General features: G+C 40.2%; 1 protein-coding gene across 9 annotated transcripts in view; it reads left to right on the forward strand.

Moving 5' to 3' along the window:
- kcnq2a (potassium voltage-gated channel, KQT-like subfamily, member 2a) overlaps window positions 1-17158 on the forward strand; it is a 42568-nt gene extending 25410 nt beyond the window's left edge. Inside the window, exons 10-19 of one of the 9 annotated variants that reach the window (XM_074681265.1) lie at window positions 3005-3034; window positions 3775-3828; window positions 4652-4857; window positions 7722-7769; window positions 8042-8059; window positions 8841-8946; window positions 11293-11424; window positions 12023-12091; window positions 14288-14381; window positions 14553-17158. In XM_074681265.1, coding sequence (XP_074537366.1) covers window positions 3005-3034; window positions 3775-3828; window positions 4652-4857; window positions 7722-7769; window positions 8042-8059; window positions 8841-8946; window positions 11293-11424; window positions 12023-12091; window positions 14288-14381; window positions 14553-15404 — 1609 coding nt within the window. In that variant the 3' untranslated portion in view covers window positions 15405-17158. The remainder of the gene's footprint in view (window positions 1-3004; window positions 3035-3774; window positions 3829-4651; window positions 4858-7721; window positions 7770-8041; window positions 8060-8840; window positions 8947-11292; window positions 11425-12022; window positions 12092-14287; window positions 14382-14552) is intronic. The other 8 variants (XM_074681266.1, XM_074681267.1, XM_074681269.1 and 5 more) reach the window with 8 other exon arrangements.
- Window positions 17159-23231: the final 6073 nt, after the last annotated feature.

Below are 23231 nucleotides of genomic sequence, written 5' to 3' on the forward strand. Positions count from 1 at the left end.
CTCACAGACTGCTTCCCTGGCTTTGGCCTCATGAGTTTTAATCTGACCCTTTAGCTGCTCTACCTCATGAAGTAAAGCCCTTTTTTCTTCCTCAAGTCTTGAGACTTGTTCCTCTTTCTTCCACTCTGCAGGCTGTGGTGTTGGAGGTGCTGCAGAGTCCTCTTCCCCTTTTTGGCAGCCCTCTGCACTCAGCTCCTCCTGAGTAAATTCTGATGTCAGGACAGGAGAGGATGATGCAGAGTTGTCCTCTGCTTGAATTTTGTTCTTTCTCTTCTTCTTTTTTTTCCCAAGGTAATAGTTGACAACCTCCTGGTCAACAAGCTCGATAGGTCCCCCCTCAGGCTGAGGTTCAGGCTGAGGTTCAGGCTGAGGTTCAGGCTGAGGTTCAGGCTGAGGTTCAGGCTGAGGTTCAGGCTGAGGTTCAGGCTGAGGTTCAGGCTGAGGTTCAGGCTCATCTTGGGGCAGAGGTTTTTGTAACTCTGCAGGCTTTGGTGTTTGAAGCACTGCAGAGTACTCTCTTGGTTTTCTGCACCCCTCTGCATCGAGTTCCTCCTGTGTGTAATCATTAATCAGGAAAGGAAAAGACGATGCCAAGTTCACCTGGCCTTGCCTCTTGTTCTTCCTTTTTTTGCAGTAACTTCTCTCAAAGTAGAAGTTGTCCAGCTCCTCCTCAACAACCTCGATGGGTCTTGCCTCAAACCGAGGTGCCTGAGCCTGGGGGTACATGGGAAACTTTTGGGAGGTCTGATATCTGCCTTTTCTGGCAGACTTCCATGGTCCCAGAGCTTTTTCTTCCATTTGGGCTGGCTGAGGTTCAGGTTGAGGTCCAGGCTGAGGTTCAGGCTGAGGTTCAGGCTGAGGTTCAGGCTGAGGTTCAGGCTGAAGTTCAGGCTGAGGATCAGGCTGAGGTTCAGGCTGTGGATCAGGCTGAGGATCAGGCTCATCTTGGGGCAGAGGTTTTTGTAACTCTGCAGGCTGTGGTGTTTGAAGCACTGCAGAGTACTCTCTTGGTTTTCTGCACCCCTCTGCATCGAGTTCCTCCTGTGTGTAATCATTAATCAGGAAAGGAAAAGACGATGCCAGGTTGACCTGGGCTTGCCTCTTGTTCTTCTTTTTCTTGCAGTAACTTCTCTCTAAGTAGAATTTGTCCAGCTCCTCCTCAACAACCTCAATGGGCCTTGCCTCGTATTGAGGTGCCTGAGCCTGGGGGTACATGGGAACACTTTTGAAGGTCTTGTTTCTGCCTTTTCTGGCAGACTTCCGTGTTCCTTGAGCTTTTCCTTCCATTGTGAAAGTAATAAGTTTGCTAGGATTCACCAAGTGCGTTTCTGCGTCTTGCTCTGCTGGCTTGACTGAAGATACTGAGCTTCTGGTTCTGATACACTTATACTCCCTCAGCCAAGGCCCTCTATGACATCACAATGTACTGTGAAATCACAGGGTCCAGAGCACATGTTGGAATTTTAAATTTAAATGAAAACAATCTTAACAAAGCAATGTCCAGTGATTGTTTTTATTCAAAGTCATAAGGGGAAACTACCTCATACATTTTATTTCTCATTTGTAAGAAGTTTTTGTTTAAGGCCAAATGCCCTTTAGGTCATTCTTGTTTTAATGAGATGATATTAAAAATGACATATCAGATTAATTTAAGGTTTATTTTCTGTGATCCTTATTGCTTTCAAGAAATGTATTTATTATCTCTGACAATATAGGTAGTGTTTATCTCACCCAGGTTGTGAGTCTGTAGTTTGTTTGAATTAATACAAAACAGTCTGTCATTCATTGCTTTTTCTGCATTCTTCATATCCCCCATGTTGACTTTGTAACATATTAAGCAAGAGAACTGTTGGGCAGCAGTGTGCGCAGCGCCCCCACTCAGGTGAGAAAAGGCAATACAAGAGGCCAGTAGAGGAGGAAAAAAGAGCCTATCCCAGAGAGAGCAATGCTCTTAAAAACCAGGGAAAAGTTTGAGATTATGGAAAAAACACACCATGGCATATAACATGAACAACAAACAAAAAAACACAAGGACCTGCAGGTATGTCACTGCACAGACATAGCCTCCCGACTGGATTGATTCACGGCACATCCAAGTCTCTATGACAACATCACGCCGGCTGACAAAGTTAGAAAGTGAGAAGCCACATCTTTGTTTTCCTCTACTTGAAAACAGTTTCTGTGATTAATTTTGTAGTGATTGTGGACACTGGAGCCTAACTGTCAGACAGAAAAAGGACAGAAAAGCAGAAGAAAGATAAACGAGGGAGTGATGCAGCCCGAGCTGAAGGCTAACACAGGAGTTGAACCGTTTGTGGTAATGTCGATTCCAGTCAGCAGTTATTCTGCAGTGGTCTGTTCAAACTTAGGACTCTATCAATAAAATAAAGAGTGAGGTTATGTTGGTAGACGAGCGCTAGCAGGAGGATTCACTAACATTACACATCACCGCGCTACATATTGACAGCAACTTAACTTCTGTGCGGACTGACAGTTCGCTTGTTGCTACATTAGCCCATGGATACGTTGTAGCACTGGGCTGCTATTAGTGCTTCATATAGCCGTCTACTGCCGTGCTGTACAAACTTACAAAGTTTGCTTGTCACATTACAAACAACAGCGCTATGTAACTGTGGTGACAAATACCTGACCATGTCGTGTTGTATCCGGTAAAACATTGACTTGAACAAAGAAAATTTGTTCCAAAACAAACACACGCCTGGTTAAAAGTCACATCTTTATGACAGTGTTGGTGAGACTTTGAGCCAGAAAGTGGCAGTCCGATAAAAACAGATACTCAGAGTATTTTTAAGATTTGACTTCATTAAAATTGACTGGACACGAGTTGAACATGAGGGAGAGCTGTAAAATTTTGATGTGAAACCTGCTTTATTTATTAAATTGCGTTATCCTTATAAAAATAAATAAATAAATCAAAAATCTAATTTTCTTTTTCTCACTGTGGTATTTATTTTCTTTCATTGTTTCTTGTCTTTCTTCACAGAAAGGAATCTCAAACAGAGACGTCCCCCAGGTCTGTGATCTGAATGTCTCTTTTATCCATCGTCACCTCCCTTTGGCTTCTCTTCAATTCTGCTCTTAGCCGCTGCTGAGGCACTCTTCTTGAGGGAGTGTGTGGCACAACATATCTGTGTGTGTGTGTGTGTGTGTGTGTGTGTGTGTGTGTGTGTGTGTGTGTGTGTGTGTGTGTGTGTGTGTGTGTGTGTGTGTGTGTGTGTGTGTGTGTGTGTGTGTGTAAGGGTTCCTGTGTGTCCTGTATGTTAGATATGGATGTGGTTGTGTGTTAAGTGCCTCCTTCAAGAACAGTCTTGCTGCATTTGCTCTTGTGGTGCTCAAAGATCAGCTCACTTTGGCCTCACTCCCGACTCACAGCTTTATTAAATATTCACTCATTAGCTGTTCTTTGATACTCTAGCTTTCAGCACCACCATCTGAAGAAGTGACTCTCACCACTTTGAAGCCTTGCTTGAAATTTATCACACTGTTTTTGACTCAAGAAACAAGTGAAATGTTTGATAATGTAGTAACACTTTACTGTGACCTCGTCCTTTAAAGGACGTTTCCATAATTTGCGGTTTATACACCCAAACAAAAACGGATAAACATGAGATCAACATTCTGGCTCCAAAGGACGTTAAAAGTAGTTGCATTAAAGTGTTTCTGGCATCACAGTTTGGCACACTCTGCTGTTTTTGTGACTGTACCCACTGCTATTTTATCTTTTTGTGTCTCCTCTCCTGCCCACCACTCCAGTAATGAAAATGCACACAAAGACAGACTTTGCGGGTGCTGTCCGAGAACTATTAGGTATAGTTGCCGCACAGAAACTAACAACATGCACTGCAAGTCTGTGTGTTTCCTTACTATCCTGTCTCTGCTCCCTCTTCAAACACAAAGGAAAGGGGCTTTTTTTAAGACAGCATCAAATCTCTCCAAGCAGCTTTGTCTCTGATGTCTAAATGAAAAGTTTAAATGTAAACACAGGAGCTCATCTGCCCACAGCTTTCACCTGTCTCTCTGATGAAATGCAAATATATATTGGTGTTTTCCACCCTGTCAGAGTTGATTTATGGTTTCTGTGTCGTAATGTCTTTATGCGGTTAATTTGCTTGCTGCCTTTTTTGCCTCTTCAGCCCTTAAAGACTTCTGTTCAGCAGGCCAGGTGCATATTGCTGAGTACCTAATTATTCGTTTCCTTTGACTGGTTCTCGTGTATCAGGCGGAGCAAACAGTATGATGGTGAATTATTTTGCATGATTTGTGTTCACTTTTTGCATAGAGTGAGACCACGGCTCCTCCTTTTGAGATTTGCAGTGTCACTTTGCTTCCCGTGCATGCTTGCTTGTAGCTTCCTGCTGCTTGCCTGACCCACTGAATGATCCACTATGTTCGTATGTGGACATGGCTCCTTCTGCTGTAGGACATTGCCCTTTTTGCGTTGCTGCTGAGGTAAGATTCAACATCATATCGGTGCTGTTTTCTTTCAAAAAATTCCCATGAGTATAGACTTAAAACAGCAGAGCAGTAGGAAGAGGAGATAAAGTTGCATACAGTTATTTGTCACTTGAATGCTCGTACAACAAACCAGTTTGATTTCTGAATTTTCAATCTCCTTGCTTGCTATCTGTAGCCGCAAAGCTAGCCTGAAGGACAAGGTGTTCCCCAGTCCTTCCAAAGCTCCTGTGGTGAAGGGGAAGGTCCAGTCTCCGGGGCCGGAGGACGGGGCCGAGAAGAGTCCCAGCAAGGTCACCAAGAGCTGGAGCTTCACTGAGAAGAACAGAACCCCAAAACACGCTTTCAGGGTCCGAGGCAGCACGTCTCGCCAAAACTCAGAGGGTGAGGAACTCCACACAGTACGAAGGCTTGTGAAGGAGAGCACCCACTGCTGATTCTTTTGTTTTGGGGCTAACTTGCTAATTGATCATACTATTGTAAATGATCTGGTTTTCTATAACTGCGTCTTTGTTCTGGTAGAAAGTGTCTAAAAAAACACAACTACAAAGCACTTACCTTAGGAAAAAACTTTTAAACAATAGGATAATTTGAAGTCGTGCCATGAGCTGCACAAGGTTTTTATTCCTAGTGATAAATATTAGTGCACAGCTAGAAACAGCATAGCTCAGCTTTAAATTGAATTTACATGAACTGCTGTATGTTAATGTTTTATAAGCGAAAAGTAATTTATATTCTGTATAAAATGAATGACTCTCTATAACAACTAAAAGCCATTAAAGACAAGTGGACTAATTTCAACTGCTGCATTTGCACAGAAAATGATCACCTCATAGAACTTTAGCCACTCTGTAGGTTTTCAGCATATTAGAGAAAATTAAAACTTCACTTTCCAGCTTTATATGCACACCTCCTCATAGTTTCAAGACCAGCTGAAAAATAGCAAGAATTTACATTTTGCGCTGTTGGATCTTAAAAAAAGTCTTAAGTAGAGTTTCAAAGTGCAAAAAGAAGAAATGGGAGTGAGACAAGAAAAAAATGAGTGAGCAATTTAATGCAATCAACAATTGAACTGCAAAAGGCTGTTCATCAGTTGATCTGAAGTTTGAGACCATAGCTAAAGAAAACCTAAACCCCCAAAACAGAATAGAAGTGTTCTTTTTGATCATATCAAAGATTCATTTCCCCATGTTTGATGTGAGTGTTTCCAGGAGGTTAGTGGGAAAGTTGCTCCAAGTGATGAAGGTGGCTTCATGAAGGGCATCCACTGTCTGGACCTGGTGTCTATTTTTGTAGACTTCCCTCTCCATCCATTCCCAAATGTTCTCAATGTGATTTAGATGAGGGGAATATGCAGGATGGTCCCAAAAAGAGTGAGGTTATTTCTTCTTCTTCTGGAAGAAGTCCTTTGTCAGGCAGTCATTGTGAGCTGCACTGTTGTCCTGTTGAAAAACCCAGTCATTACCACACAGACCAAGGCCCTCAGTCATGAAGGAAGCTGCTATTTGACACCCCTGACCAACCTGAAGCTCCATTGTTCCACTGAAAGAAAAAAGTCCCAAGATCATGATGGCGCCTCCTCCACTGTGCCGCTTAGAAAACATCTTCAGTGGGATCTCTTCATCATGCCAGCAAGGCTGGGAGCTATGAGGACCGCCAAGGTTCAATTTTATCTTATCAGAGAATAAAATTTTCTTCCACCTTTCACTTTGGTACTCTAAAAAAAGTCAAAAACAAGCAATTTTGTGGCGCTGTAGGAGACGAGGCCTTTGAAAAGATACCATCTGATGGTTATTGGGCAGTTGGCTCCTGTAATGGTCTTAATTTTCAAGACAGCCAATCAGATCCTCCGTCTGACAGACAATGACATAGAATCCACATTGTTGCACAGATTTCTACATTTAAAAGCTGTGGTCTTGAACTTTTGATTGCTGATGACCAGCCTGTTTTAATTTAGTTGTTGTTTCCAAAACATTGCTTACCAACTTTTTTTTTTGTCTCACTCCCATTTCTTCTTTTTGCATTTTGAAACTCTCCTTGGAACCGTTTGAAGATCCAATGGTTCAAAATGTAAAATTGGGGAATTATCAACTGGTCTTAAAATTTTGAACAGGTGTGTATGTAAGACATTTTGCTATGAACCAAGTATAGCTTTGGTTAGCCGCTGAAAAGAAGCATTTTCTTCTGTTTTTTTTTTTTTTGCACACAAATAGAAATTACTCTTACGCTAGCATCAGCAGGTTTCTTAACTCATTGTATTTTCTTTAGTGAAAAGTAAATAGCTGGGTATGTAAATGACTCTATTATGACCTACAGAACTAAATGAGGCTCGCAGGCACACAAGTGATTATTTCTCTATTGTGGTTACTGGTTCTTGTAGCCACTACTGGAGATAGATACGAGGCTAAGTCAGATAGCACAGTCCTGAAACAGTTTTCAGTTTTTACTGCAGAATCTACAGTAACACATAGTTATTTATTATCAAATAAAGAAGGATGAGTTTATATTCCATCAGAAAATGCAATTTGTTTACAGGGTGCACCAAAAACAACAAAAACTGAAAGTTCCTTACTGGAGCTTTGATATGGTCTTTTGGCATTAAGGTCACACAGCAAAAACTGAAATTCAAGCAAATGTTTTTGTTCATTTTCAATGAATAATAGTATTATTAGAGTTAATATGAGCCACATTTACCTGACAAGCCCAGGAAAAAGTCAAGTTTCTTCAAAATAAGAATAACATCTTAGTCCAATAAACTTGAAATCCATTTTTCTTTAGCCCCATTGGTAGATTTTTTTTTACTCTTTACAAGTAGTTCAGAAATCTTTTTTGTCTTTTAATGTATTGAAATAAGACATTTTCCTGGACTTGTCAGTGAATGTGGCTCATATAAAGACTAATAAGACTTTTTCTACTAAAAATAAGACGTAAAAACTTAGACTTCAGTTTTAGCAGATAGATAGAGCCAAAATGAGTGACTAGCATACAAGGAAAAGAGGGACATTATCTTACACACTAAAGTCAAAGTGTCACTCTGCTGCTGTGGAGGCGATGGCTGGTTTGTATGTTAGTGTTCAGCCTTCATTTATTGCTAGACAGCCCAACTGCATCCATATGTCATCCAGGCCACTGTATCACTACCAACGACTATACTTCTTCTCCTTCACCATCTCTTTGCATTTTCGTTCAACAGTTTGAACCAGTTCTCATTAGTTGTTTTCCTTCCTCCGCTTCATGGCATGTTAAAGTGCTGATTGAAATGCAGGATGAAGACTTTGGACTGAAGAGTTCTCCAGGTTAGACGAGTCCTCACGACATGTCCTCAATTTAGACTCAATTTAGACTCTGCCACAGTAATGTTCTATGTATTTTATCACACACCTCATTTAAAGCTTTGTAGAATATATAGAGTGTGTTAAGTGTAGATATAAGAGAAAAGACACCAGGCCAGACACCATTCAGTGGATTCCACTTTTCCCATGTTTGGAATTGATTTGTCTGCCATAGCCATCCTGCTAGGATCCATAACAAACCTTTTCCCATGTCTCTCCTCTCTCTCTTTTTGCAGCAATTGAAGGTTTAATAAGTAAGACATTGGGATATTTTGTTGGTTGACTTTTTTGGGGGGAAAATCAAAAAAGAAGTCCCTGGTCTGAGAAACCTGCATGCTGAAATCTGCTGAGATTTGTTCACTTGACATGAACCCTTTTTATTTGATTTCTCCTCCTCTGAGTTCTCCCCTCTCTGGCGATGACTGAGGACTGAAGCATGACACTAGCTGAGCATGTAATGGTTCAACTACCTATTTGGATTTAAAAGATGCCAAAGTATTTATTGACAGAAAGGGTAGGATGAGTTAATAAGGGGTTCAAGTCAAGTGGTGCCACGAAAATCCAAAACTGACCCAGAGAAATGAGATGCACCAAAGACCTGCTTTAGGTTGCATGAAGAGACCTCACTTTCCCTACCAGATTCTGACAGTGGTATCACCTCGACACCCTTTCTTGTAGGGTTTATATTAAAGTCCATAAAGCAGCCTTCTGGCTAATTTAAACATACAAGTTACAACATGAGCTGAGAGTGTAATTGGTGGTGGGAAGAGAGTACTTGTCATAAAAAGTTCAAGTACAGCTGTAGCCCATCAACACTATCCTTCAATTCTGCACCAAGTCCTTTTTCTCATGTTTTTCCACAAAGCCCGCTCACTACGCTCACAAACTGGCTAACTGGCTTGAAACCAACCTGGTAATTGATCTTTGCACCTTTTAAAGCTAAAAGCAAGAGCTCTGCTTTGCTTCTGCTGTAGACCCCGGTCATGTGGTACAGATGAAATATTGTTTGAGAGTGTCCTTGTCTTTGATCCGTAGAGGCGAGCCTCCCAGGAGAGGAAATTGGTGATGATAAGAGCTGCCACTGTGAGTTTGTCACTCAAGAATTACCACCAGGCTTGAAGGTTACAATAAGGGCGATCTGGTAAGGATTTATTTCAAAATCTGTTATTTTATGACTCTGCTGTGAATTCTCCTCCTACGGAGAGAAATAGACGGTTTTGATTTGTTTGTGACTTTTTGAAAACTACAGCTTCAGACTGTGCGAGCAATGTTTTTATTTCCTCTCCTAACTCCTCAATCTGCCCATTTTGATAGCTGAGACCAAGGAACTCGGGGCAACAACCACTTAGACGTAGGAGGTTTTGGTGGTCAGCCAGTCTGACAAATCTAAATTTATTAGAGAAAAGTAAACTCTAGACTTATTTAAAATTTTGTAAAACAATTCACTGCTAACAGGCACTTCTGGTTAAAGTGACCTGATTTATTGTGAGCCGTGTCCTGAAGTGTTCACATCTATAGTTCATTCTGTCTCCCAATGATGTGATCACACAGGAAGATGTTCATTCAACATGTAAACAAGATAAAGAAATGAATGTGGTGCACTGAAGAATCCCAAATCTTACTGAGTGAATTTGTTTCATGACAAGTCAGAATGTCTCATTACTCTTTATATATCTATATCCTATTATATCTTATTATAAAAGAGACACTGACTGATGTAGATCTAATTCCAAGGTATAACATCGCAATCTTTGACCCGTGATAAAATATCAGTATCTCAACTCCTAATATCGATATTTTTGTTCAAATAAAAATTTATATTTTAGCTGAGTTGGAAGTACAATACATCTTCTGCACCTCCACTGCAGTAGATGGCGCTGAAGAGCTACTCTGCTGTATGTTGCCCATAAACTTTTGAGTAAATAGAATCTCTAAGTATATTTAAAATGTTTTTTTCTAAACTTGATGATGTGGGTTTTGATGCTGTAAACATCAGTGTTTACTCTCTATTCTTGGTAGGTTAGTTTATAGTCATTTTAAGTTAATTTTTTACAGTGTAGTAGACTGATAAAATATTATCATAGTCATGTTTTGCGCAATATTAGATTTTTTATGAGAAACATCGGTTACACTAAGTGACATATATCAGTTTCACCAGCTGACTATGTCTTTCACCCAATCATTTTTTTTTGCAACATTAGTTTAATGTCACAGTAGTTCAAGTGAAAAACTTGACACACTTTATGTTTTCAAGTTAAGTGTATGTATGAAAAACTGCATCTGACTTTTATTATTTCAAACACAATAAAATAGAACAGCTGTTTTCAGTCAAATAGTTAACTGTGTAGAATATTGCAATACATCACAATATTGTGTTATCGTGGTATTATCGTATCGTCACCCAAGTATCATGATGCGTGTCGTATTGTGAGGTTCTTGCCAATTCTCACCCCTACTAGTAATATGTTTTCTAAGAAATGTACCAAAAAATTTTGCTTCCCTGCACTGGCCACCATTTTCAATTAAGTCCTCATTTTCAGGGTGAAGAATCTTGAAATAAGTTTGACAGTCAGACTGTTGCTCATAATTAGAAAACCAGATAGTAGTGAGCTGTAATGAGAAAAATACACTGTAAGAGGCTGTGCTGTAAACTTGGTTTAAGGGACACTACCAGGGTCTCACAAGACAAACTGGTACCAGAGGAAGGTCAGTCTTTGTCAGATTAAACAGATTCACCACAATATATACAACAATCTGAGGTGAAGTTTTCTAAATCCTCTTGAAGTAGCTTTTATGTCACTCACTTTTATCTCTGTCATGAAGAGACAAAGTTTGGTCACTTATGAGAAAAAGCAAGTCAACTGCGTTTTCTGAAGAGACTGTAATCAGGAGTAAATATCTATCAAGTTGTTCTCTTGCAGATAAATAAAGTTGCTGTGAAAATAATAACAATCAAAGGGGGCAAAGTGCAACAACAGGCCTTTTAAATGAGACAGAAATTTGACATCAAAGAGAAAGAAAAGCACAGGCTCCATTGAGCCACCTCATCTCAGGTCATTGTTAATGTGAGGTCACTCTTTAATGGCTGCATTACCTTTTATTTCTAGTCATTCTGTCTCGCCAGTCTGGCTCTACTGTGCTGTGATTGGCTTAAAATGGGTCAAACAGGAGACAGTGAGAAAGAATCAGTCACAGACTGTTAGTTTCAAAGGTATAGCCAATTTTCAAGTGCCTTAACCCTGAGGAAGAGCAGCTCTAATGAATGCTAAAACAGACAAAGATCTTGCAAGAACAGCTTTACTTCTTGCTGGACTTACTGCTGCATTACAAGTTGGGTTTATGGTTTTGACCATTAGTTTGACGTCTTTTTTAAACACAGCTGACCATTGTCACTTTATAAACACTGTCCGGTTGTTAACAGAGGATTGTGTTCGTGTGTCATGTTGTCTTTGTCCCACATGTAAAGAAATAACTTCTCCCCTCTCAGCATCATGAGGTTTCTGGTGTCAAAGAGGAGGTTCAAGGAGAGCCTGCGGCCTTACGACGTCATGGATGTGATAGAGCAATACTCAGCAGGTCATCTGGACATGTTGTCCCGCATCAAAAACCTGCAGTCCAGGCAAGTGCACGCTCTCTATGAAGTTTATCTGCACAGTTTTACACTGGACTCACACTCATTTTCAGGCCAGCTGAGTGTGTTACTCTAACTTGGACTTTGAGCCCAAATATCAGGATTTAGTATTCATAGAGTATTTTATACGTTTGAATTTAGGGTTTAACAGTGTTTATAGCTGGAAATGTAGGTGGATACACACATGTTGTGACACACAAGCCATTGATCTGCCTGTTTCATTTGTACCACTAACATGTGTTGTATTCAAGGTCTAGCTGTAGATCTTTTCCTTTAAATCAATTGTGATTCATTTCTTTGAACTATTCATTACACATATAACACTGATATAAACCTCACCTTGTCTTTTAAACAAGTTTAACCTTTCACAAACTAGCCCCCCCACATTTTATCCCCATAGGTCTAACATATAGAATAAATATATTCCAACTGTGAAATACATGCACTTTTCATCTGCCAAGCAAGTCAGACACTCTGTATGTCTTGTGTGTGTGGAATATATTGAAACTTGTTCTCCATAGCTGATGTTTCTCCCACTCTGCTTCATTTTGCATTGCGCTCATATCGTCTCTGTGTGCCTTGCCAGGATAGATATGATTGTGGGGCCCCCTCCCCCCTCAACACCTCGCCATAAGAAGTCCACTGAAGGTCCTAGGTTAGGTTAATAGACTGCACCTCTAGAATGTCATTTTATCAGCATTATGCTCCTTACACCATAGTAGAAGTATTACAGTAGTAACATGCTACCTTATTATTTTGATTGAAGGAACCCCTTTTGAGCTCAAGCCACTTGACCGGTCTCATTTAGTGCTAAAAAACAGCCACCTTAACCCTTTCATGCACATCATGCACGGCAGATACATAGAAGCAGAGATGTAAGTGGTACTGCCACTTCTACATTCAATCACTTGGTATAGTGGGATTTTTTTTTGCATTCTTGGTTTTTTTTTTACCAGCTGCCCTACCTTGTCATGTTCACAGCACAGCTTTTCTTGGTGATTCACATAGCACCAAGAAACATTACCCGTGGCACATTATGAGATGCTGGACAGACAGTAACATCAAATATACCTGGCTTCTCGAGGCTCCACAAGGATGGATAATCCTAAAAGTCTGAGTGAAAGGAGGGCAACAGCAATGCAGCCAAATTCCTCAGGGTGTGTCCAGACTGATTGCCAGAGGTGGTCCGGACTCCCTATGAATTCTAATTGGCTACTCATGGTGCCATCTTAACTTTCAGTTTGTATAGTTGAGCACAATTATTTGCCTTTTTAGACGCAGGACCTTGAGTATTTGGCAGTGATGTGACTCACTGACAGTAGTGTCAGTGTGGGACATTTACTTTTGTTAGTGCTTAAATACATAACTTTGGACATAGGCTGATATCCTCTCATTAAGTCCCTCAATGATCAATTTTATAAGTTGGAATTTTTGCCACTTGGTTTAGTAAAGCAGAAGAGGTTTGAAATCTCTGTGTTAAAGTATATTTGTAGGGCAAAATGAAAGAGGATAATAAGCAGTATTAATTTGGATTCTGTGCACATACTTAATGGCACCTCTGCACAAAGTCGGTGCCCCAGTCAAAACATGTCTGGACACGTCCTTGCTGGCTACCAAAGTGCAAAAAGGACAGGAACTAAAGCAGAGCTGGCTGATGAAACAAGTACTCTGTCAAAGTGAATGAAGGGGGCACTGGCGCTTATTATCTTCCACTTAAAACACTGCGAGAAGCCATTATGAACTACTGATGGTGTAGTACCACACCCCAACCACAAGGTGGAGAGAAGTATTTACAATAGTCTTGTGTCTCTTGGAAATAAAAATGAAAGAAAAATAAAGGGGATGTTTCCAATACTTTAATTCAGCTTTTGATCATTTTCAAACCTGTTTTTTTTCTGTGTGTCTGAAAATCATCCCTTACTTTGTTTCTTCAACTTAGATAAAGAATTAAAAAGTCTCACAGAACAAGATTGTTAAGGGGTCTTACCTGTCCTGTTAATGGCAGTTCTATTACAGTAGACATGTTGACAGCTTTTTGAATATTGTTTAAAGGGATACAGTTTCTTCATGTGTAAGAGTAAAAACTTAGTGATTTGACAATCAATAAATTCACTATTATATTTTGTTGTTTGCTAATTCATAACTTATTTTGTCTCAGTACACTTCGAATAAAGAGCAGGTCAAGACTTCAATCCAAACATAGATCTACTTTTTTTTTTTTTTGCATGAAAGGGTTAAAAAATTTATATGAGACAAAATCAAGACAAGAAAAGTTCAAATGACTGTTTTATGCGAAACATTGCTGAAAATGTTGCACGGGTTTTGATAGTCTTACATCACATCTTATCTAACAAATCAAGAAAAGACAAAAGAAAGAAACAAAGAAAGAAAGTGAGACATGCTGTGACTTTCTCACTGAATGGTAATGAGCCTCGTCCTGTGGTCTGACTCAACAGGGGTTAAAAGTGCTATTTGCTTGCTCTCATACTGGAGAGACAGAGGGAGAGTTCCCCCCGTAGGATGCAATGGAAATGAAGCATGAAGCACTCAAATGCATGCCAAGTGATGCATTTTGGCCCCAGATAAGATGTCCTCTCTGTGGTTGAACTAAACTCGGCCTGATCTCATAACGCATGTGTTCACACCGTCCACCTCAAATCAATTCTCACCGAAGAAAGTGCCGCACCATCATTCATTCCTTCGAAACATATCTGCAGAATCAACACCAAGGCTTTCTTCACCTAACTCGTAGTGGTTCATTTTATCGCATCATGGACTTCCTAAGTTTGAACAAATCTGTGAAATCCAGGAATGTTTTTTAATCCCAGTTATTAATTTTTCCAAATGCCAGAGTTGACCAGATAGTTGGTAAAGGTCCTAAGCCTGACGGAGAGGCTGCAGAGGACCCGAGCATGATGGGACGCCTGGTCAAAGTCGAGAAACAGGTAAGGAAGGTTCTCCTTGGTCTGTGTCACAAATCTGACAATCACTATCTTTGAACTCTGATGGGGAAATGTCTTCTAATTTATCATCTAGCTGTATCTAGGGATGAAGTGATTATATTGTAGAATCAAAAAGTCAAAGTCAGGATGGTTATTGTAGTTCTCTTCCTCCAGGTTCTCTGTATGGACAGGAAACTTGACTTCCTAGTCAATGTGTACGTGCAGCGTATGGGCATCCCTCGATCAGAAACAGAGGCCTTTTTCAACTCCAAAGAGCCGTACCCAGCCCCGCCTTACCACAGCCCAGAGGAGAGCAAAGTGGAGAAGGAGGATAAAGAGGAGGTGAAGGAGGAAAAGGAGGTGAAGAGCTGCTCACCTGCAGATGTCCCGTGCTCAGATGGGTCTTTGGAAAAGAGAGATCCTCTGCTGGGTCAGGCTGTGGTGATATCAGTGGGTACGCCTTCTGGTAGCCACAGCCGGCCCTCTACCTCCTGGCAGCACCAGCTGCAGCACCCCCTCAGCCAGCCTGCCTGGAACAGCAGCGTGGCCAACACCCCTTCACCAGTCGGTGGCAGCGGCGATCATTCACCGACTCTGTTCCGCCTCCCGCCTCCACCTGCTCCACTTCACGACCGATCCTCCTCCGCTCAGGGCAGCGGCAGAGATAGCTCCCAGAGCCGGAGGCGACACAGGAGGCAGAGATGTCAGCAGGACGCCACCGCTGTGGAGAGCGACACATCTCTATCAATCCCTTCTGTCGACCATGAAGAGCTGGAGCGCTCCTTCAGTGGCTTCAGCATCTCCCAGGCCAAGGAGGACTTCTTCGGGCCTTCTTTCTTTGCAGGCTCAGGAGGGGGAGCTGGAGCAGGGACTGAGGCTGCAGCTGGACATTCACTTTGTGCCAGGGTCAGACCCTTCATAGCCGAGGGAGAATCAGACACAGACTCTGACCTGTACGCTCCTTCTCCTCTGTCCTTTACTGGGGAGCTGTCAGGTGGAGAGAGGGCGTGGCCGGGACTGAAGTAGGTCGGAGAGAGCTGCTCTGCGTGGGGGAGAGCCTTACAGAGGGGCCAAGACCTCAGTTCAGGAAGGATCTGTCACAAGACCTCGTAGCCAATTGACTGTTTTTGCTCACAGTGGTATAACGGACCATTTAGGGTTAAATGGATGGTTACACTCAGCTGTTTATAACTCAAGATGGTACAAAAATGTCCTTCAAAAACAAAGGGGTCGTCCTTTGTCACCTGTTTTGTTTTGTTAGAGACACTTCACAGAAGATGCTTTTCATGCTGTTTATTTGCACTTTATCCATCAGTTTCTTTGTTTAGTAGTAAAAAAGCTTTGGGAAGGGGGAAATTTTTTGATTATTAAGAAATATCTTTGGTGAAATTTGTCAAAGAAAGGTAACTGTAACACTTAAATTTGCATTTGACTTGACGTTAATTTCTACTAGGCGAAATAACTTCTGCATTTTTGACACATCTTCTTTAACACTGATCACTTTAAGTTTAAAAATATAGACGGGGTTAGCAGCGCCAAATTGTTAAAGTCTTGTCACATGGATAGCATAGTGTCTTGCTAACTTCTTTACCTTTGAATGACATGAGGTTTTATGATGCCAAAACCGTAGCTTTAATAATTAAATTCTTGCAGATAAAAAAAGACATGCTTGCTGTCCAGCATTAAAAAAAAATAGCTTTTTCTTCACTGAATACTACAGAATAACTCCTGTCAGAGGTTTGCAAATACCTACAAGTCAACAAACCAGTGGCCCTGCAGCATGGCATGATAAATCATTGATTTAAGGAGTGTGGATGCAGGCTGCAAAACCAGACAACAACAAAAACTGCAAATAAGTCAGCAGAAAAATCCCACAAGTGTTTTCCTTCTATACAGATATACAAGGCGATGAATAAAACATGAAAATGTGCATGCATGAATGGTTTCAAGCTAAAATATGTTTGTTTATTTATGGGGCTTTGCTTGAATTCCAATCATGTTGATGCAGCTGAAGCTTTCTCATTTTACGGTCAGTTTTTATTCTGTTTACAGATTATGCACACTTTTCAATACAAAGACAGAAAAGGAAACAGACTTCAATAAAACATATGTGTCCAGGTTGGATTGGATGACTCACACAAGGCTTGTTAATCAGAAACAAAGGTATTTGGCCTGCAACGCATAGTTCAGTCATCTAGACTCCCTGCTGTTGTGTCAGTCCTGCACTAAATGAAGAAATGCAATAAAAAGCAAGCGAGGCAATCAAGACTATCCTTTAGGAACATTATATGGCCTTGTTTTTTTCCCCACTCCAAATTATTTTGTTTTCAAAGTGAAATGAATAATAAAAAACATTAGAAATGTCTCATAAATGTAGAGCAAGAACATTTCCAAGTGTTGTGTAGGCTGGTCTGTGGCCTTAGAGCAGTCTGGGTTCAAATTTAGCCACAGGTTATACTAAAAGCATGGGATTCATAGGGGCATCTGAAGCATGAACAGTTGTTGTTGAAACTAACCCTGAGTCATAGAAAAACAACATTTGAACAAAGTTGCTGGATTAAAAACCATCAAATAGTAGACTGTTCTCTAAAGATACATGAGTCATATTTTCATAAATCAATGGACAAACCTGCTGGCATGTTTTCTACAACCTGAGGTAAGGACCCGTAAGGTTTTACATGACACAGTAGCTCTTAGTTCAACACCATCATGTAACTGCACCCTCTTCTTCTTCTTCTTCTTCTTCTTCTTCTTCAATAATAAAACTTTGTACATCACTGAAAAACAAACAGCCTCTCTCTGGTGGTCTTTAAAAAACAAACAAACAAACAAACAAACAAAAAAAACGTGTCCATTTCGAAACAAGCCTCAAGTTATTTAGCTGTGAAGTGTAATGGTAGCCTTGTGGCACTAGATGGCAATAACAAGCTTTGGATATAACAGAGATAGATGCCCATAGAAACACTGATGTGAATCTCCCAGCTTTTCTTGTTGTACTGTTTGTTTTATCATCTTAGAATGAAGGCATGGATGCCCCAAAATATAACACACACACACACACACACACACACACACACACACACACACACACACACACACACACACACACACACACACACACACACACACACACACACACACACACACACAAGTTTGCCAGGCTGCAGACATGTTGAATTCTGCTGTAAAGTTTTGTAATATGAGCTCTAATAGGGTCAATCACTTTTTGTAGCCAGCCTCAAGTGGACACTGGAAGAACTGCATTTTTTTTAACATCACTGATCAACGTAGAATGTTACTTTCTTATAAACAGGCTCATCTCAAAAAATTACAGCACTGTAGAAAATGCCATTCATTCTCAAAAGGGGAAACTTCTACATTATGTACATTCAGTAGGAACAGGGTGAAAATATTTAAATCATTTTTTTAGCAGAATTGTATCAACAAAACAGCTAATTATTAAGCGAAAACACTTGCAAAGATTTCCTGAGCCTTTAAATGGGATCTTAGGCAATGTCCACACATAGCCCATCATCTGGGCTATGTGCCCATCAAACCGCACATACGAGTGCGTAAGCGCGTTCACACTGACAGTATGGAAAAACACAGTGCACTTTGATGTCTCAGCTGGGGCAATCGAAATGGTCAAAAGGTTGAGTGTGAATGGTGAACAATTCTCACACTCAATGGTCACCATATTGGCTACGTGGAGGAAGAAGCGGGAACGGCTCAAACAATGGTTGATGAATGAGGAAAATCTCTCAGTATGCCAGGGACCAATCTATCTGGCATACTGTTTCCCACAATGCACAGCACCGACGCTGTTTGTCAACGCAGGTGGCAGGTTTTGGTGAATTACCGCCATCTAGTGGAATGAGTCGGCACTATAACCACAACACAACAACATTAACGTTATATAGTCCGTGAGATAGAAGTGAAGTTATGCGAATGAAACACCAGTAATTCTTGTCACTTCTGGTTGTAAAAGAGGCGTTTACGTCGACAAATTCATTAAAGTCCATATAAAACACAAATTACCCCTTTTTAACAATATGTGGATTATATGGAAGTGCTTTTTTCATCAGATGTAAAAAAAAAATAAATCCAGATTTATTTTCAGTCAATGATATAACTTTTGGTGTAAGAGAAGAATGATGATTCTGCTACAATATGATTAACAAAATTACCAAATGCAGAGATCTGCCCATAGCTTGTTTTGTATATTTATATTTAAGGCAAAAAAAAACACGTCATCTGTAGCTCCGCCTTTCAAGACTGGAAACCAGAGTAGTATACAAAACGGACCCAATAGAAAAGTCATACTACATGCAAAAGCAGTAGGTAGTATGCAGTGCCTACTACATACTGTATTGACATGTAGTATGTAGTAGGTGGTTTAGAAAACGTCCAATGTAAATGAGAAGGACAGCTGTGAACGTTTGTGAAATGTGATTGTAGTTTCTGGTAAGTGCAAAGCCGCAGTGTTTGATTTGGGACAGCGCTACCCTGGATGTTATGTGTTCTGGTAAGTGCAGAGTATACATAGTGCAATTCATGTCAGTGTACTGACAAAACAAATCAGGAGTCTTTGGTTCTCAAATGTCACAGCTGAATGACAAGGGTTCACTCTGATTGGATGACACAAGTTTCACGTCTGAGAGGAAGTACCACAGCCTTGAGAAGGCAGTCAAGAAAAATCCATTCAAGGCTTTGTAGGAACCATAAAAGGACGGACTCAGGCTGGAGTCAGAGCATCAAGAGCCACCACACACAGACGGCCAGGTCAAATAATTTAACTACCATGTTCACATTCCTAGTGTCCAACCCCTTCTAAACTGGAGGCAAATATCAGAGGAGTCTTACCTGAGCTAAGGAGATAAAAACTGGACTATAGCTCAGTGGCTTGAAGTCCTCTTTTCATTCAGATCAAATCATTTTTACATTTCATTTGTGAATCAAAGACCCAGAGTTTAGAGGAAGAGAGGAGAGGCACAGAATCCAAGCATCTTAAAGTTGAGAGCAGAGTTTCCACAGTCAGTATAGTCAAAGCTTGTTGAATGACCATGACATTACTGTGCTCGATTGACCAGAAAACTCACTGGACCTGAACCCCAGAGAGAATCTATGAGAGAAAGATGAGACATATCAAAGCCGTAAGATAGAATTCATGAATTCATGAACTGTGAGCCATAATCATCCCAATTTAAAGAAATAAATGCATGAAATAATTCAATTTGCACTTCAATGAGTTGTATTTTTTGAATAGAAGTAATGAAATAAATGAACTTTTCCACCATATTTTAATGTATTGAGATGTGCCTGTGCATTTATCCTTCAAGTATGAGGTAACCCGTGGTCATGTTTACCATTTCTTAACGTCAGCAAAACAGCTGATTTATTCATTACCATTTCCTGACACGTTTTATTTAACAACCTATTAAACCACCGGAGCTTAACGCTAATAAAATAGTAAAGGAGCGTTTTCATATCACATGCTTAGCTCACGGTCAGCCAATTTGTTAAGTGTTGGGAGGCCCGGACTTCAGTTGAAGGGGTGATACAAATAGGAATTGATTGGCTCATTAATAAAAGTCAGATGATGGCGACACAGCACATAAGGCTTATTTACTCTCCCTAACACCTGGGGAATTGCAGATGTCTTTACCACCTTAAGCTCAGCCAGCAGGACAAACAACCACAGAGACAAGCTTTAGAATTTGAATCTAAGGGCCAGAGAAGACGTGCATGCAATTAAACAGCTGAAGTAAAACATAAAGGCTCCTGACTCACAATTTTGCTTGGATTCTCGTTTCACTGTGCAGAAAAATAACTAAAATAACAAGTTTAATTTAAAGACGTCCTTGGTAATATCATTTCTCTGCATCATTGGGCTTTTTAGAGCATTTCTGCCCCTGACATTCATTCAAGGGAGAAAGATTTGTGTTTAAACAGCAGCATCATTAGAAAGAGGTAGGACATTGACCCTTTGGTGATGAATGATAAGACCCCAACAATCAATGAAACCATTAGTGATCTGATTGTTACGAGGGACCTGTCAGAAGAGAGGACAAAAACAGATGGACTCTATGCATTTGGTAATGGTATGTGTGCTAACATGTTTCACCAATGATTGCTCTGACAGGAATGCAATACACTGCCGCTCACGTTGCGGCCTCACTGCGCAGTTTCTTTCCATCTCTTTATGAGAATGAATGACTCTGATGCCCTCTGAATGGATTGAACTCTGAATGTATATGTTTCCTCATGCTGTTTCTTTAGATGAGATGAGATCAAATGTAAAGCCTTCATTTGCGCTGAATGCCTCTCTCCATTACTCTTTAAAGGATGAAATGACTCTGTGTCCTTGGCAGCAGCTGTGTTTGTGTATAGGTCTGCTCCTGTGTTCTGCATGTAAACATTTTATTTATATATGGTGTCAGTTCACATTGGCAAAATGCTGTCGATGTCCACAAGGGCAGACGCAGGTGACCTTCCTTTCTCTGTCCGTAACACTACCTGCACATACAGCAGGTAGGTTTATGTAAATGTTGGGGTGTGAATAAATGGTTGCGTGCATAATATTGGAGAACATATATCACCATTTAGATTAATTAAACACACGCTGGCTGCATGTGAGTGTTTCATTGAACGAAACGAGCAAACAGAAATGTTTGTATGCTCCATGAGTGCAGATGGTCACCAGTCTGATAAACCACTGGAAAACTTTTGCTCTTTTAAGATGCGAATCTGAAATGGGACTAGCCTACTTGAAAGTGGGGTGGTTTTTTTTGTTGTTGTTATTGTTTTGTTTTTGTCTTTATTCTGTCCCTTTGGTACCTGAGTAGTAGCTCTAAATTATTTACAGCTTAAAAAAATAGTATAAAAAATAAAATATAAATAAAAAAAAAAATTTCACACTGTGGTTCTAAAAAATCCTTTTCCAGCCTTTGTTTAAACACTTTGTTTTAGCTGCTGTCTCTTTGAGACTGGCTACACAAACCCCAGTTCTTCTGACTGGCCAGCTCTCTGGAGGCATGTCGAGAAGTGGTGTTTGAGGCCCACCCTTACAAATTGTCATGAACCAGTTGGGAGATTCTTATGTGATTACCCCATCTTTTCAGCAAGTCTCTTGAAGATCTCAATTTTTTTCTTATTTTCTTTTTACCTTTCTGTCTTTCTTTCTTTCTTTCTTTTTTTTCTTTCTTTCTTTCTTTCTTTCTTTCTTTCTTTCTTTCTTTCTTTCTTTCTTTCTTTCTTTTTTGGAAGAGACTATTTTGATCAATTTACAGACAGATTCAGTGATTTAAACAACATGTTTTCAAAGCAGTTTGAAAATCTGCGCGAGTTTGAACCGTAGACTGTATATAGAGTGGACAGTGTGGCTCCGCCATTTACCATTGTACGGTATTGAAGCCAAAATTCCCCAGTCACAGGCGCAGCCATTGAAGTGGTTGTGCAGCCAGAGTCTGCGCAATGGAGACTGAGAGGGACTCTGGGATGATAAGAGTGGAGCTGGGTGACGAAAATGACCTTTTTTTTTTTCTTTCGAGAGTCTAATCACTTCCTGACTCTACCTCCTGACATGTTTTTCAATCCTCCTCAAAAATAAACAAGAACAGCAGCTGTCAATCATCACTAAATGTGAAAACTTCAATTTTAACCTTTTATAACTAATGAAAACAAAACTTCAGAAAAAAAGATGACTTGAATACAAGGCAGCCAAATGGTATCTTCAAATCACCACAGCAATCAGACATGAGAAACATTTTTACAAGGTGTGTTAATTTTTTAAAGTTTGACCACAGCCCATCTTGAATGACTGGGGAGTCAGATTTTTTGCCATATACTGCAGCCAGCCACCAGGGGGAGCAGTTTTTGTAGCAACTTTACTTTGAGTTGAGCAAGTCTATGGTTTGAACATTTGTATTGTTACTTTATCTACATGTTCAAAGTATGGGAAAACACAACACCCTACTAAAACTTTCCTACTTTAGCTCATCCTGTTATTGTAGCCTAACCACCCTTCCTTATCCAAGTCTGTCATTTCCAATCATACCTTCATCCCATCTTATCTTGGCTGAATCTAGCTTAGCTTAACCTAATTTCTTCTCCTTTATCATCCTCTCCTCCTTTCTTATATCAGTAATAAATAGTAATTGTAGTTATATTGAACTGGCAAGTACGACACACATATCTTTAAGCATTGCATTTATAGCTTTGAGAACAGCCATGTTGGCTAACAAGGCATCATACGCCTAATTTCCACTCTGATTATGACATATTTTGTGTCTCATAATTCTGTATTGGCTTAAAGACATCAAAGCTTGTGTTTCTTTCTCTGATTCTGTTTCAGGAATACTTTTTTTTTGTGCTATAATAAACAGAACTTAACGCTTGTGCAACCAGAGATACCTCAGCTTAAGTTTTGCAATACTCTTACCATCTTGAAAACTGTGTCTAGTCTTGCAAGCATTCGTGTACATTTTCTCAAATTGGGGTGCCAAGCTATGTCATTTGGTTGCACAATAGAAACACAAGGTTAATCTCAACAAGAGTAGGGTTTACACTTAAAAACATCTCTACTTAATATGGCCAATCAGTAAAAAGCATCTTTCTTAACGGGGTGATGTTACTGTGTTTTCTATTGAACGTGCGTCTTTTTACAGGCTGTGGGCTAGAAATAACTTCTCTTAACTTCTAATAGTTGACAAACAGCAACATTTAGGGGTTTGGGATCTGACAATGCATTTTAACAAGGTGATAACTGAAGCCTACACTAAGTCCCCAACTAATGTAAAATAACAACAGGGACATCAAGTGGTGAAACTGTCCAATACAGCATACGCTGGTATA

The sequence above is a fragment of the Halichoeres trimaculatus genome, unplaced genomic scaffold (genome assembly GCF_033239565.1).
Source record: "Halichoeres trimaculatus isolate MK-OKI-2021-1 unplaced genomic scaffold, fHalTri1.1 fHalTri1_scaffold_11, whole genome shotgun sequence".
Taxonomy (NCBI): Eukaryota; Metazoa; Chordata; class Actinopteri; order Labriformes; family Labridae; genus Halichoeres; species Halichoeres trimaculatus.